General features: G+C 38.2%; 1 protein-coding gene across 4 annotated transcripts; it reads right to left on the bottom strand.

The window, feature by feature from the left end:
- Positions 1–601: 601 nt before the first annotated feature.
- LOC132910705 (tau-tubulin kinase homolog Asator) lies at positions 602–14167 on the bottom strand. 4 transcript variants are annotated; one of them, XM_060966603.1, is made up of 15 exons: positions 13685–14167; positions 9479–9611; positions 9210–9357; positions 8857–9071; positions 8164–8433; positions 7870–7956; positions 7432–7713; positions 7178–7346; positions 6757–7067; positions 6358–6654; positions 5907–6191; positions 5567–5834; positions 4988–5371; positions 2998–3400; positions 602–2897 (listed from the first exon to the last, which is right to left on the bottom strand). In XM_060966603.1, the coding sequence occupies exons 1-15, from the start codon at positions 13690–13692 to the stop codon at positions 2843–2845; spliced, it is 3315 nt and encodes a 1104-aa protein (XP_060822586.1). In that variant the 5' UTR covers positions 13693–14167; the 3' UTR covers positions 602–2842. The 4 variants fall into 4 exon arrangements, with proteins under 4 accessions (XP_060822586.1, XP_060822610.1, XP_060822594.1 ...); XM_060966627.1 differs by lacking the exon at positions 13685–14167 and adding an exon at positions 10626–10964; XM_060966611.1 differs by lacking the exon at positions 13685–14167 and adding an exon at positions 10436–10614.
- Positions 14168–15944: the final 1777 nt, after the last annotated feature.

The raw sequence follows: 15944 nt of genomic DNA on the forward strand, positions 1-15944 counted from the left end.
TATTTATTATTTAATATATTTAACATTTTTCGTGGATTAAACTTTCGTGGATTAACTGTGATATTAAAAAAAAATATAGTTATCAATCGCTAAAAATAAAAATTTGGTAGTTTTTCATTTCATTTGTACTTGTATTGCACGAGATTATCTGTTTGCTTTCAATTATTGTTGAGTAAACATATCCCTTGTGATTACACGCGATAGTCCTTAAAACATAATTACGCACATATACATATATATGCATTGGTAGCTTTATGAGTCATTTATTTACTCTCTGTAATCTATTAAAAGTTTCAAAGTAAATTAATGAATCTGATTTGACATTTATGGAAAATATGTATGTTTTCATATAGAATAGATGTGTGCAATATTTACGCGCGGAATTCGTATCTTTTCAATACGTTTTACGGTTCCTTAATTTTCGATAAAATATTTCCTATTCGCTCAAACGATGCATCAATGACAAGTTCTATGTAGTTTCGAAAACAAAACGCACACTGTTTCTTTATTTTTAACAGAGTGCGAACTTTCAAAGTGAATGGTATAAGTGACTTATGATACTTTTCTATTATAGATTAGAGATACATTCAAATATACTAGATTATAGAGATACATCCAATGAGCTGTATTATGCGTATTTGTTTACATTCAAACGTACACTTTATCTTCAATTACAGATTCATTACCGATTTACACACAGTATATTCATCGTCGCTGGCACTTTTCCATTGTAAAGTTACGTACGTTCGCACAAAAAATTTTAGATGAGTTGAGAGATGAAGTTTGGAAACGCGAGTGCACGAACAAATGTAGTATGACGATATACATATTCGTGTGTATACGTACACGGATTAATATGCACTTGATAGACTCGCGTATCACTCCGTTCCTCATTTCGTCTACGATAATCCCATAGTTTTTGCTCGCGCATACTGCACACTTGTTTTCATATTGCGAAATTATTCTCGTGACATTAACTTAAAGCTATCTCATCGTATCTTTAACGTTATTTCGATCATTGCACAAAATAAATCCTAAACTATTTTGTACAAGTATAATATTTATAACTCTATGCGCAAATTTGGTTTCATTAATAGAATACTAAAGGATTCTACTTGACTAGTTTTATGCATCACTATGTTTGTTTCGATTGCGGATTTTTAAGTGTTTGGAAAAATCGCGTTATCGGGAAGTGCAAGACAAATACGCGTGATTATATATAATCTAACTATAACATTCTCTTCGAGTACTTATTTATTAATACAGTTTTTCCATCGCTTAAATCTCGATGACGAAAAATTTGTCAAACAATCGAAGAAGGCTTGCTTATATTGACAAGTGATAAATCGTGATCTCGTAATTGAATTCATCTATCTTTCGTGGCAGCCTTAATACAAGCGGTTAGCTAATACGTTACACATCCATAAAACGATAATTCGGACGAGATATACATTTTCTCGAGGATATAACTGTTATTTTAACGTTAACCATCCTTTCTTGCTATCCTTTATTAGTTGCGTAATGGTGGTTTTTCAAAGAGTACCGGTTACCTTCATAACTCGCGAAAATTCGTTTAAAACTACTATGTATTTAAAATAAATACGGTACAACAGTTAGCGTCATTCTGTATATCCAATATCGATTTTGACCATCTATATCGTGATCCATCGTACATTAGTTTTGTATGAAAACTATCACGGAAAGTTTTGTTCAATTAGTAAAAGTTATTTCCTACAATTTGCCCTTATATTCAAATTTCTCTGTTCGCTAAATGCATAATCGATAAGAACAACGTCGTACAGTCTCTTCTTACATCGGTGAACAACTAAAATTTTGCGATACAATTTCCTACAAAGTGCAGATAACGGGATTGCAATATTCAGAAAATGAGTATTTTGTAGAAAGAATTTCGCTTAAAGCAGAGGTGCGTAAAAAATGGGAAGACGATTAGGACAAGGAAGGGAGGACAAGGAAGGAAGGGATAAGAATAAGAGAACAGTGAATGGTAGCGAGCAGGAACGGTGGCGATGGCGATGGCGATGGCGATGGCGATGGCGATGGCGGTGGCGGTGGCGGTGGCGGTGGCGGTGGCGGTGGCGGTGGCGGTTGTGGCGGCGGTGAAGACGACGACGACGACGACGACGACGACGACGACGACGACGACGACGACTAGAGAAAAAGGAGAAGGAGATATGCCTTTCTTTTTTTCTTCTTTCTTCTTCTTCTTTTTTTTGTTTTCTTTTTCTTTTTCTTCTTTTTTCTTTGTTTCTTTTTTTTTTTTTTTTTTTTTTTTTTTTTGAAGGAATAATTCGTTTCGAACCGTAGTTGTGTCTTTGTTAACGTATGTACCTGATAAATATTTAACGAACTTTATCCTGTCGTCACATACCTTTGTAGACTAGGAAGTACATTCTTTGAAGCACCACCAATTCATATGATTTTTTGCAACAGGGTCTTACAGCAGAATGAAATACACAACTGCATCTGCAACTTGATCTAAAAGAATTTCTAACTCATTTGACGCGGGGAACTCGAAACATTTCATAGCATTTCTTCGAGTCATATTCATTTCGCTTTAACGTTTAGCGTTTTAATCAAAATTGCTTTACCTAAGAAAGCAATGGTTTCTCACGTGATACGATTTCTTATGTTTTCCCTTCACGGAAAAATTAACAACTTTTATGCGACACTTTGAATCAAATCATCGTGAAATTAATATTACTTTCTTGCTTTCTCTCATACGGAAAGAAAGATTCCAGACATTCGAACGAGCAGATCGCAAGGTCTCTGCCGATCGTCGATACAAACAAATACTTGAATTCGCCTCCGCAGATACTGTATCTCACCATTCTTTGCTGATTATTGTCCCATCTGATATAGGTCGAAATCTGCGACATCTGTAATTTAAATGAATGAATATTCGACAATTAACACGCATAGCCAACTATATGTGTATATATATGTGTATATATATATACACGACAGTCATATAAATACCTAGCATTATTTTCTGCAATATGAGGAGGCAGAGATGTAGGAGGTGGTGGTGGTTGAGCATTCGGTGGACCACTATTATCAGAGTCATTGTCGCTACTCTCGTCGGTACGTTTAGCCGTCTCTCCTAAAAGATGCGAAGGTACTCCTCTAGGAGAAAACTTGGATAATACTTCAGAATGGGATCTGATTCTGCGTTGCGGTCTTTGAAATCGAAGATTTAATTGGCTGGCATCGGTCACATATTTTTCGCTTTGCCTTCGGCGACGTAACGCAGGAGTACATCCAGTTAAATTTTCATCTTCTGTCGAATTAGCCGACGTTAATGGTGAAAAGATCGATGGTTCATCGGGCAATGCCAAGCAGCGCCGCAATACCTCCACTGTCAAGCGTTTGCCCTTGACAGCTAAAATTTATTAATATTAGTATCGCTAAGAAGCTATAACCAATCCTAATCGTTATAAATTGCTGTCCAAAATACGAAAAATACAACTTTCCATTTCCTTCCCCTTCCTTCCCTCCGTCCAATTACTTAGGAATTGAAAACCTTTTGATTTAATAGTGTATGTTCTTAGAATCTTCGATATATAATTTATCAATCAAACAACGGATGTGTGCAGATACATGTATACGCACACATATCAGCGCATTGCAGACGTAATAAAAAAGAATAAGTAATAGTCGAAGGAAAGATGTACAATTTTCAAATGATAATAGTACTGTGTGGCATCTCTGTGGCATCTCTGTGGCATCTCTGTGGCATTTCTGTGGCTGGGCACCTTTACAGGTAAAAGAAAAGCAAACGAAGAAAGTGGAACTAAACAATTTAAACTATAATTTTCCAAACAAACGATTATAAATATTTTTCCTTATAATGTACTCTTCCTCATTGTAATCTTTCTGAATTGATTCTTTGCTGAAGTTTTAATATATGTGTGTGTGTTTAATATATATATATATACGTATATAGGTAGCTGAATACGCCAAATAGCTAACTCCTCATCGATTTCGATATCTCTTTTTTTTAACATATTGTCAAGATCATCATTCTGAACAACTTCTTCATATATATGTAAATATAATGGGTGCTCTCGTTTTAGTTTTCAAGTTATACACAAAATTATGTTTCGTATTATATTTGTATGTACTTACTTTCTATATTTTATACAAAATTGTATATTAGACATTATAATTATTGCGTGTATATTCGTGCGTGTGTCCCAATTATAATTGTTTTGCTGTAGCTACACTATAATTGGTATCGTTACTGCTCGGTTGTACAGCCGATTAGTGTCTTTCGTGTAACAAATAAGTTCTGAGAAATTTGCCGATAGAATACATGTAGTACTTATCCCTGGTAGACCGAGTATTTTCTCTTTTTTCTAACGTCATTGAATTTAAATCACCCATTTTTACTGCTCTACGCGGCTCGCCACCACTTCAATAGTCTAATCCTACCTATTCCTTTCCATTTGGAATTCAGTGACTGGAATTTTTATTATTTCTTCCCATTGCTTATATATTGCTATGAAGATATTGAAAAAGGTCTATATGATATATTGAAAACCAGTTTTACGCGACGTATATAATACGAAACATACTTGCATGTATAACTCGAAATCTAAGACTGAGCAGTCATGATATTTATAGAATAAAGTTGTTCAGAACGATGACTGACAACATATTTCAAGGACATTGAAATCAATAAGGGAGCGGCTACCGGGTATTGTGCGTGATATTCGTGTGGAAGTTAGACATTGTAATCCTGCAAGGAAAGCAATATATATATATCAACGATGGCTTTGTCGTTTTTAAGGAATTTTCACCCTGCAAACTTTATCAATTACAAAAACGATCAAACTCGTGAAGAACGTTAAACTCGTAAAGCTTGTACAATCGAATCTGTACAGTATTAAAACATGTAACGCATGTGAGTTCGGGAAGATAGGATCATAAAATTACAGTGTAAGCTAAAAAAAAAAGTCTTACTAACTAGCATCTTTTTCTCTGGCTGTAGCCGCAGGTGTAGACGATATTTCTACTTCATTTCCCATGATGCTTTTGGTATTTTGCGTATTCGTTTCTGGTGTTGATTCCGATAACGAACATCTCGGACTTTTAACAGGAATTGGAATTTTGCTGACAGTATTATAAGTCCTATTAGAGATCTCCTTTTCTTTGTCGTCCTTATATTCACGAAGTGGTACTACGTTCGGTATAGTGGTCGAGGCAGTGATAGTGTTGTTCTCCTTGTGTACGGTATCATCGATAGGCGCTCGATTTTCAACAGCATCGTCGTATATCGATGGTTCTTCCTTTTCCGGATTAGGATTATCTAGGATAGCCGGACTGTCTACTGTACCGTTTGTCATTTTTTCTATAAAATTGCATTAAATGAATGTAAAATCGAGAAGGTAATAGCGACATATGATATGATACGATAATAGACGCAACAAAAACATATCACCGCCAGCAACAAAAACAGCACTGCGATACTAACATAGTAATCAAATCTTTAAAAACTTTCGAGATCGAGTAAAAATATAGTAAATTAAAGCGTTTCTATATTTACTTTGCAATGGCTCTCTATCCGCGGTGGTTTGTACAACGGTTGCACCACCTGTTGCATCAACTACTCTAATTTCTAGTCTTCCAGCCACTGCTTCCTCCTCTTCTTCTCCTCCAGGTGTGCTGGGTATTGTGTTCGGTGGTGAAAAAGCAACTGCTGGTACGCTCGCTCTTCGTGGTGGAGGGCTTTGTCTCGGTTCGTCGTAACGTGTAGCTACATTTCTCATGACATCAACCTCGTACAACAAATCATCGAATGCAGCTTGTTGAACCTGTTATTGGAAAACAATACGTAGCTTTATAAAACATCAAATACGTATGATATATATAAAACGGTTACGGACCAACGGTGCTTCAAGGTACGCGCGAACATGCGGCGCCAACGCAGGAACACTCCAAGCGCGAGGAAGCGCACTTTGAAGATCCGGATATTTCTCAATGCCAGCAATATTTAAGCACCTATGAGGAGCCGCAGGCTTCGTAGAATCTTCACTTATTCGTGAGAGGGCAGTTGGTATTATTGAATGTTGCGGTGCAATCGACGTGGTTGATTGAACCACTGTCGTTTTCGCATCGATAGATGCAGGTACTGAAGTTGCGATGGTCACAGCATCACTACCAACTGTCGACTATATATTGAAATTTGATAAAATCAAATCAATTATTCGCAATAATACGTATCAAAACAGACCGTGGAAACTTTTTATTTGTATGTAAAACTTAATTAAAAACTTGACTATCGAAATTGGATTCTGTAACGTAACTTATGATAACATGATCATTTTAAACAGTTACCTGCGGAACCATAATTGGCATGTTGGTCCCTTTATGCTCGGGACTCTGTAAATTCTCTCCTTTCCATTCGTTGTCAGTCTCTTCGGAATCGTCAAATTGTGATTTCCACTGAGAAGCGAGGGTCAGGCCACCACCACCTTTAGTCACTTGTTGCAACGCCGATACATTGTCGTCATCTATCTGCGCGAACTGAGTTATGGAACAGTCCCTTATTGCGGCGCGACTAGCTCTTGTTTGTTGACGTCCATCTGTTCTTCTTCGCGGTTCTCTTTTCAACGGTTCTCTTTGTTCCGTAACCTGTCGGGATATACATCGAAAAAGTAATAGACATGAATTAAAAACCAACAACCTTTTATATTGTTCGGCTTTAGTAAATAGCTTTTACGATTTTATACACACGGGGCTCTGATTGCCAACGTATTTTGGATTGGTAACGTCGTAGGAACAATAAGAGGCATCGACTTCAGTTTGTACGCGAGGACTGGGAGGCTCGCCAGGCGTTGCCTCCGGTGCAGATGTTACTCGTAATCGACCGAATGTTGCGCCACTTGCGGATTTCCTTAATGGCGCTGCAGCATTAGCTCCAATTTTATTGCGAGGAACTTCTGAAGCAGAACGAGCGGATGCCATTAAAGCGTCTCCTTCGTTGTCTACCACGCCTGTTTGTGGTTCTGCTGCCATCGAAACTGCACGCCTCTTTTTAGGCGAATCTGTAGAAACGAAATGGTAAAGGTACACGCGAACAAACATGACGGTATCAAGCTAAGCACTCGCTTAGGATATTTTCTAATAAGCGAAATATTATTTTGAAGGTAATAACCTTGAGCTTGTTGCCCAGCTTGTTGATGTGTGTTATCCATTGTAGGTATTGTGGCGTTACAATTTTTATCTCGGCCGTGATTGCTGATAGCTGATGTAAACGGCACCGAGGATCCTTCTACTCCACGTTGTTTATTTCTTCTACATATACTTTCATAATCCATTTGTGCCTGTAAAAGATACGCTGAAATATATCCGCCGTAATTCATACGCAGCTAGTAATGTCTAGTAAACGTCTCTATTTAATCTCTTTACGTCTAATTCCTTTCTGTTATCGGGTTCGACGTTTTCTTGATTATTCGTATCGACATTCGGCGTGGTTGGTGCTTGATTGATCGTAGTAGCTGTGGTCAGTACTGGAGGCATGGCGACCTGATAGTTGCTAGGTAGAGACCTGGTAGTCGGTAAACTTTCGTTCGATATATATGGCCTCTCCCAATCATAGGGATCAGTAGCTTTCACTCCTCTACGTTTCAAGCAACGTTCGAATAGACCTGCCAGCATCGCATAATCTGGTTTATCTGCGTATCCCAAACTCTAAAAAGGATATTCCATTCATTGCTCGATCACATGCATTAATTAGAAGACAATATAATATTATCATTATCTATTAAGTGTTATATATCACATAACCATATTGAATAAAAATAGCTGGTTTTTTGAAACATGTAAAAGAATATTAAGATCGCATACCTGAATATGTTCCAAAAAAACACGGAGATCCGCTGGAAGATGTTTTAAAAGTAAGCGATGATCGTACTTTTCTTTCATGAGACCCACCTAGACGAAGAAACGAAAGATGGATGAGGCGCGGAAGGGAGAAAGGGAAGGAAGGTGGGAGGGAGGGAAAAAGTTAGAGACGGAGAGAGAGAGAGAGAGAGAAAAGGAAAAACGATACATTAAAGCTTAGGCGAGATCATTTTTTTATGGTGAAGAAGACGCGTATCGGTCAATTAAGCTAAGAATATACTTATAACATTGGTATACCTGTTCTTTATCCTTTATTTTTCGCCATGGAAGTTGTCCATTAACAAACTCTACCAACATATAAAATAATGACCACAAATCGTCGTGTCTGCCCATTTCTTTGTTTTTGTGCGCATTCACCGATGCGTACCGGACGGTTCCCCTAAATCCTGCCGCGCTACGAGGTGGTCTAACTTCACCAGTACCCGTCGTAAATTGACGAGCCAAACCAAAGTCTAACATATAAACTAACTTCGATGTATGCGGAAGTCGTCCCATTGAAAAGTTTGACTGCAAAGATAACATTAATTATATAGAACGAGTTGCAACTTTTCCTATAGCGATTAATAACGAATACCATTTTCATGAAGTATCAATATCATCTTTCACTTAATGAACATGTATCTTATTTCGATTGAACATAAATTTTATAACGATAATAAATTTTGATATGATATAAATAAGTGGATGCGAACGGTAAAGGTGACTGACTGAAATTGGAAGAAAATATGCGTATGCGATGCCCATAGGTGATATACATGATGACCATAGGTGTATATTGTACATTAATGGAAAAAGAACAAGGAAATCATTACATCGATACAAATTGGAAATTGATTTCAAAAGATAATAGAGACAAGCGATGTGGAAGAAATAGCAAGAATCTTTTTGAACACTATTCTGAGTATGTTGTACAAATTAAGACAAACTTACAGGTTTGATATCTCTATGAAGGAAGCCTACTTGATGTATGCTTTCAATTGCTTTGAGAATTTGAAGTCCTAAACGGAGAGTAGTAGATAATGAGAAAGCACCACGAGGCTGAGCACGTCGTAACTCGGCTAAATTTTTTCCTTGCAATTGCATTACAACATAATTGAATCGATCGTTACGGCCACAACCTATAAACCTACACACATGTTCTCGGCCTGCAATAAGGAATGACAAGCATTCATTAACAAAGATAAAAGCGACATTTACCTTGGGTATTATATGTATATATGGTATACAAATTGTGCTTTTACGCTAATTTAGTAGTTCTATATAATTATAAGATTACAGCATACCCTGAAGTTTTTTCAATACTGCTACTTCCATCTTAAGAACTTGCTTTGATTGACGTGCTGATTCAACTTTCAACGCGACTTGCTCTCTGGTCATCAAGTCTAGCCCTTCATAAATTTCACCAAACCCACCGCCTCCTATTCTCCTGACCTGCATAGAGAAGAAATTACTGGGTAAACTAAAATAGACAAGATACTTTGAAGTTTGAAGTAGTTTGAAGAAGCAAAAGAAAAAGAAGGAGACTTAGAAACGAAGATATAGATTGACTCACGACTTTCCAACGTTCTTTGACCACATGGCCAGGTTGCAGCAAATCCTCGCTCATCATAGTTATATTATTATTCTGATCCGTGCTTTCGTCGCCTACATTCCTTGGCTGCAATGTTGTAGAGTGATCGGGATGCCTAGAATGCGCAAGCGAACCCTATTACGAGATTCGTTAAAAATTAAAAAGAATATTCGCATGCTGGTGTAGGTCTTCGGTCTTGTATTAGCTTCTGGCCGATACGCGACAAGCGACGATGCGAGCAAGCAAGAATAGGTAGAAAGATGGAAGAAGAATCAAAGTGAATCGCGACGTAATGCAGTAAATGAAATGCGAAACAGCTCGACCCGACGCAGCGAACTTTACAGCTGTCAACGTGAGACAAACGACACACCCTGTACGGTTGTGACAGGTTAGGTTTTTAACCTAAAGCATATTATAGTACGATTACAGTAGGAAATTGGTCGATACTGAGCGCCCTGTGTTAGGCAGCCATGATTACGCGCGAGCGAAGGGTGCATCGGGCATGAAGGGGGCGATCGTCTATTCTACCAATCGTTCAACCACGTTTAATCGTTCGACCCGTCACCTGGTGTCACGTTTGGTTCCTTCTGCTATCCTTGCCCCGAATCGCTTGCAAAATTTCTCTGTTCGCACCCGCAACAACGCAAATTTTCGCCAAAGAAATTTTTGTTCGAGCTTCTAATCTGTTCTAGCTTGGATTAACTATTATTACGAACAGAGCCGAACAAGGCCGAGCTTAGTGATTATAAACCAAGAGGGGAAGCGCAGCTAAGGAAAAGATATATAGCTTTGCTTCCTTCGTCCTAAAAAAAAAAAAAAAAATTCTAGCCGCGTAGAACTTTTCGTTGTACTATAGCATTATCATTTAGCTTTTCCTAAATTCAACGCGCACGATCCACCAACCAATCCAAATATGATTAGTACTTCATTTCCACTAACAATGTCGTTTGGTAATCGTTGATGACGTTTCTACACAATGCGAATTCTTCTCAGCCAGTGCTTTATGTTATTTCACAATCCCGCACGATTCCCGTTTCCATCTCTTTCCTTTCCCTCGTTTTCCCCCTTTTCCCCGATTCTTTCTACCACTACTTCCTCCCCTTCCTACTAGTTTCTGTCTTCACCTCACCCTTTCGTATTCCTCCTTCCTCTCCTTTCCTTCGCTCACCCTCCCACACTCTCACCCTACCACACCCCACCCTACCCCACCAATCCTTCCTAACTGTTTCTCTCACTCGAACGCGGTCCTTCGATCCTTCCTAATTTTATTTCCTCCGAATTTCTATTACACTGTTCTTTCTGCTCTTACGATCACTTTTTTCACCACCGATCGAACATATCAAATATGTTCATCAATTCTCTAGTAGATATGCCCGTCAAACACCGATGGAACGGCCATTTTTCGATTTCGTACCACGGCATTCGTAATGCTTATAAACGCCGCAAGATAGCGACCTGAATGCTCGATCGATCTTCACCGTCCTATCTTTTCCCTCTATGATTTCAAACATTTCGCGATTCAATCATTAGTATTTCGGAATTAAACGTTCTAGGCCTCCCGTACCGTACGCATTTCTCTCTCTTCTTTCTTTCTTTCTTTCTTTCTTTCCTTTTTTCTTCTATCCTTTCATAAAACTTCACCGCGTGTTTCACAGCGTTTCCTCTTCTATTCCATTCTATTTTTATTACTGTGTTACAAAACAGCGCCCACCGCAAAAAGTTATTACCGTTAACATTTTCACGTATCCATCCATTGTTTTGCATGTTACGCTCCTTTACGTGTGTAGATCATCATAGATAATTGTTATTATACTTTATCTGTCTGTAGTTTTATTAATAGCTTCAATAATGGCTACACCATGACTATGCGCAAAAGTAAAAAATATTATAAAGAGTATTCATGCTTAGAAGAAACTAATGAGAAGGAAACGACTCAAATCTGTAAGTACACCATTTTCAGTAATTTCAAGTAATAGCTGTGTATGTACACGTATTACATAGTTATATATTTTATTACGTTCGACATAATAATATAGGATACGCGCATTACCAATTGTAAATGATCTTTACTGATGATAGTCAAACTTTTTGATACTACCTTGAATAGTGTCGTGACGTATTCACCTGTTTGATTAATTTCTTTCATTGCCATTAAGAGTAAGACAGAGGATAACACGTTTAGATGTGTACACAATAGTAGATGATAAAGGCTTCTCCTTTTTATTTAAACAGGAATCAATGAATCCGAAGAATTCTCATGTCTTGTACCACGATGCAAAATCGATTCAAGTACCTATCTACTTACATAGAAGACATATCGATCGCTGTATCGTATTTATATTCGTGCTCGTGGTACTTACGATTCTTTTGTGATTATTACTGTTATTATTTTTATTATTTTTGCAGCGTAAATCGTATATATTTTTTTTTTTTGTGAATGATTCTAATGAAACGAAAGCACTTTATGTATAAAAGATTTGAACCTATGAAAATATAATTTTAAGCGATACGAGCAGAGGATATTACAGATTGAGTATATTTTTTTAAAAACCGGAAGACATTACAAACTTGTTACATATTAACTGTAAGTGTACATTTACACTTGCGCCGATCTTCGAGTATTTTCGAGCTTTCCAAAAAGTATCCAAGTATTTCTCAAGTTTCCAGATAAGTATTTCTTCCGCTAACCATACCTATATATATATATATATTTACTTACTTATGCGTGTGTATATCCCAATGTGAACGGTTCTAATGTCTACATATGTGAGTAATTGCTTCGACTTGTTAACACCTCTTTTCGAAACAACTAATTCAAAAGTTGTTACTTCTCCTCCGGTAATACGCAAACGAAGACAATGTTTAGCCATTGGGGCTAGGAGTTTAATCTCAAACAGATTCTGGTTCTCTTAGCTTTGCAGTTGTAAGTTTGTATGTGTTTGAGGATGAGATGGGAAAAAGAGATATCTTTATATCTATGAAAGTTTAGACACAAATTAAGTCAGCTAGTGACATTGATCGATGTAAGTAAATGACATGATATATAGTTGAGAGTTGGTCCAGATACCATACCTAACAACGGCATGGCCGAATCGCGTGCGTGCGAATTTATTGTTAGTCACGCAGAAGCCGTGCATTTCTCACATGTTCGTGAACGAATGTCATGCTCAAGGTAAGAATTGTTCTTTTATTCGGGTCGATTCTATTTATCGTTTGAAAAAAACAACACACACGTATATGTATGCAGAGGATAATAATCGTAAATAAAAAAGTTGGACGTCTTTTTTATAGAAAAATTAATTTAGAGTTAATAAGATGAACTATCGATTGCCGATTGTGAATAGGCAGGCGTTTCTATAAATTTAAATGATCTTAAGCTGTTTCATAAGTGCAAACGAACGATACAATTACTTTCATTTTAGAACTTCGCGATCTATGTTGACAAAAGAACAAATATTTCACTGGATGATTAAACTGTTCGCAAAGGTTCTTTGGATTTCGAATGAGATTTTAAATAGGAGGACACGCGATTGTTCTTTTCATCAGCGTTCGACCGTCTTTTCGCACATGTTTAATAAAAATCAAGTAATGAAATTTCGAAATGCTTAAATTACTAACTCCATTCGCCAGAGGGCATAATTTAAGTTTAAACGTCTATTTTTAAACGACCCCACTCTGTGTGTGTGCGTGTGTGTGCGTGCGTGCGTGCGTGTGTGTGCGGGCGCGCGTGTGTGCGTGTCGTGAAACGTAAAGTAGCATCTTTCTCCGCGCCAAGGTATTTTTCTAAGTAGCTTTGCTGCTTGTAAATTTTAGTCAGTGTCAATGTTAAGCATCTTTGTTGCGATCAGTCGTCTCTGCCTCTTTTTCCCATAGACATGTTTAAGTTATAAAAACTTGGAAGTTATACATATATTATGTATTACGTATATATTATATGGATACAATCGAACACGTTCGTGTATGTAATTTTTTTAAAGTTCAAAATACGCAATTTGTCAGGCGTTTCGGTAAAACTTACGTATTTATATAGAAAGGTAAAAACAAGTGGCGGGTTAGAGAACGCAAAGAAGATATAGAAACATATAGAAAAGGAACACAAGTTTCTTTCGTGGAAAGGGATAGAAAGGAGAAGAAGTTGAGTAGGAAATCGAAATTTGAGGGTATATCTCAAAAGAGATAATCACATACCACTTCATAGTTTCAAGTAAAGACTAAGCACATAAAGATTGTGCCAAGTGGAAAGTTGGTTACACAAAGACGACGACGATGACGACGACGACGTCAAGTAGAATAATTACGATGACGTTTGCGTGTAGCGCACGGTGGTAACAACGATAACGGTAGCAAGGGCGATAGTAATAGTAGATCGATGCGTCGATCGATGCGAGATTCGGCACTAGAAACGAACGAACAATTCGATCGGTTCCTCGGATGGAATCGATATAAACGTAGCGCGATTTCTAGTGAATGGTTTCACGATCCTCCTCATCTAGGGCACGAATCAGCGAACGAATACAATTCGTCGCCGCGATCTAGATAACACCGTGAGTTCGTTTACGAACCGGTGGCCCAAGTTCTCTGACGACGAGCGAGTTAGAGCCAGAAAGCGAATCGTCGCGTTCCACTGGCATTGGACATTGGACACACACTGACACGAGACACGATCAGCGTGATGTTCCGTTTCTTCCATCGCCGCCTCCTTCCCTTCTCGATCTTCCCTGCCGTCCAACCCGTTCACCCCGGTCCCCGTGCCCTACCTATATGTCCCCCCTCTGTAGTGGCCTACGAAGTCGCACGCCTTGAACCGAACCGATTGCGCACGCTACTGTTACATATGTATATGTACGTAAGTATATCTGATACCAGCTACACGCTTTCGGTACACATCTATCAAACTGTTTTTCTCTCTTCTTTCTTGCAAACATGTATCTATTCTAATCTATTGTTCTATTGTTCACGTTTAATTAACAATTACATAATCTTCCATAATCTTCCAATGTTATTCTATATTCCATAATACATAATTATATAATTACATATATAATATCTAATCGATTAATTGGTTAATCAGTTTATGATATGTCCACTTATTAGTGATCTCATGTCAAATATGTATGTATTTGATATTTAATGGTCGACGATGATGAGAAGCGCAAATTTTGTTTTTCGATAAGAAAAAAGAAAAAATCGGCAAAGATTTAACTGATTTCAATAGAAATCCGATAATTCCGCGAATTACAGGCATACAATATATATATATATATATATATATATATATATATATATATATATATATCGGCGCCCGCGATTTCAGGATTGGAATGCGGTAATGATACTTCCTTAGGTTCCACACTCACCTTTTGCGATTGATTCATGATGGCTATGAGCTGGTCCATTGTTACAAAAGGCGATGATCCCACTTCTGATGTCGGGTTGGGGTTAAGGGGCGTTTAATGAGTCTTCGCCGGTGTTGTTCATTGTTGTTGCACAAACGTTTATTACACAGATATAGTTGGTACAAGATCGACAAGCGGCCGCGGTAACTAGACGCTAATGACAATGACACTAGGTTCGATATAGCGAATCAACGGTCCACGGAATAACGAATGTACTTTGCTTCGTAGTCTAAGTCGGACTCGTCTTACTACTCGTGATACAAGGATCGCTTGATTAGCTCTTTGCTAAGACGTAGATTATTCACCTATTGTACAAACACACTAGGCGTATGGCTAATGAGACTGCCCGAAAGAGAATGACTTTACGTCACGACGACGCTGCAGAGGAAAACTATGATGGGATGTGCCTAAGGGTACGAGATCATCGAATTCGTCAAAGAAAGCCTCCGCACGGAGGGTGAGGGAAATAGACGTTGCTGTTAATTGGTTAATTTCTATGTTGGCGGTTAGAAAAGGATGCTAGCCGCCCTTGAGAGAGAGTTCCTAGCAGGAAGCGTCGTACGTGAACAAATCAGATCTCCCATATCTTCCCGCAATAGGTGGCAGATTTACGGGCTGATAGAATAAGGACTGTTTGTCAATCTGAAGGACTTTAGTTAACAAAGTCCTAAGATTTGTAGCGGTTCCTCAGGCTATCTGAACATAAACTGTGAATGATGCATCGGCATCTGGCGATCATCTTACCCAAAGAATGGGGTCTGTGTGTGGCGAGCCGCGGGGCCGTTGGAATGTCTTATTGTCAAGTGTCGGCACTGCCAATTCTTTATAGGAAAGCTATGTAACTTCATATCTCCGTTAGGTGGAACGTTCATCCCGTGACCGTGGCTACGCTTCGGCGACCGTTTGTCGCCTCGAGCCTAAGCTCATTGTCTCAAGTTTCGAATGACTGTGTTTGGGTTATTTCGTAAATGCTACGGTATTGAGGCTTTTCCAAATAATTCCAACGGGGGGGGGTCCGCTGTCCTTTCATCTCCGACATATATATATATATA

This window comes from Bombus pascuorum, chromosome 1, assembly GCF_905332965.1.
Source record: "Bombus pascuorum chromosome 1, iyBomPasc1.1, whole genome shotgun sequence".
Taxonomy (NCBI): Eukaryota; Metazoa; Arthropoda; class Insecta; order Hymenoptera; family Apidae; genus Bombus; species Bombus pascuorum.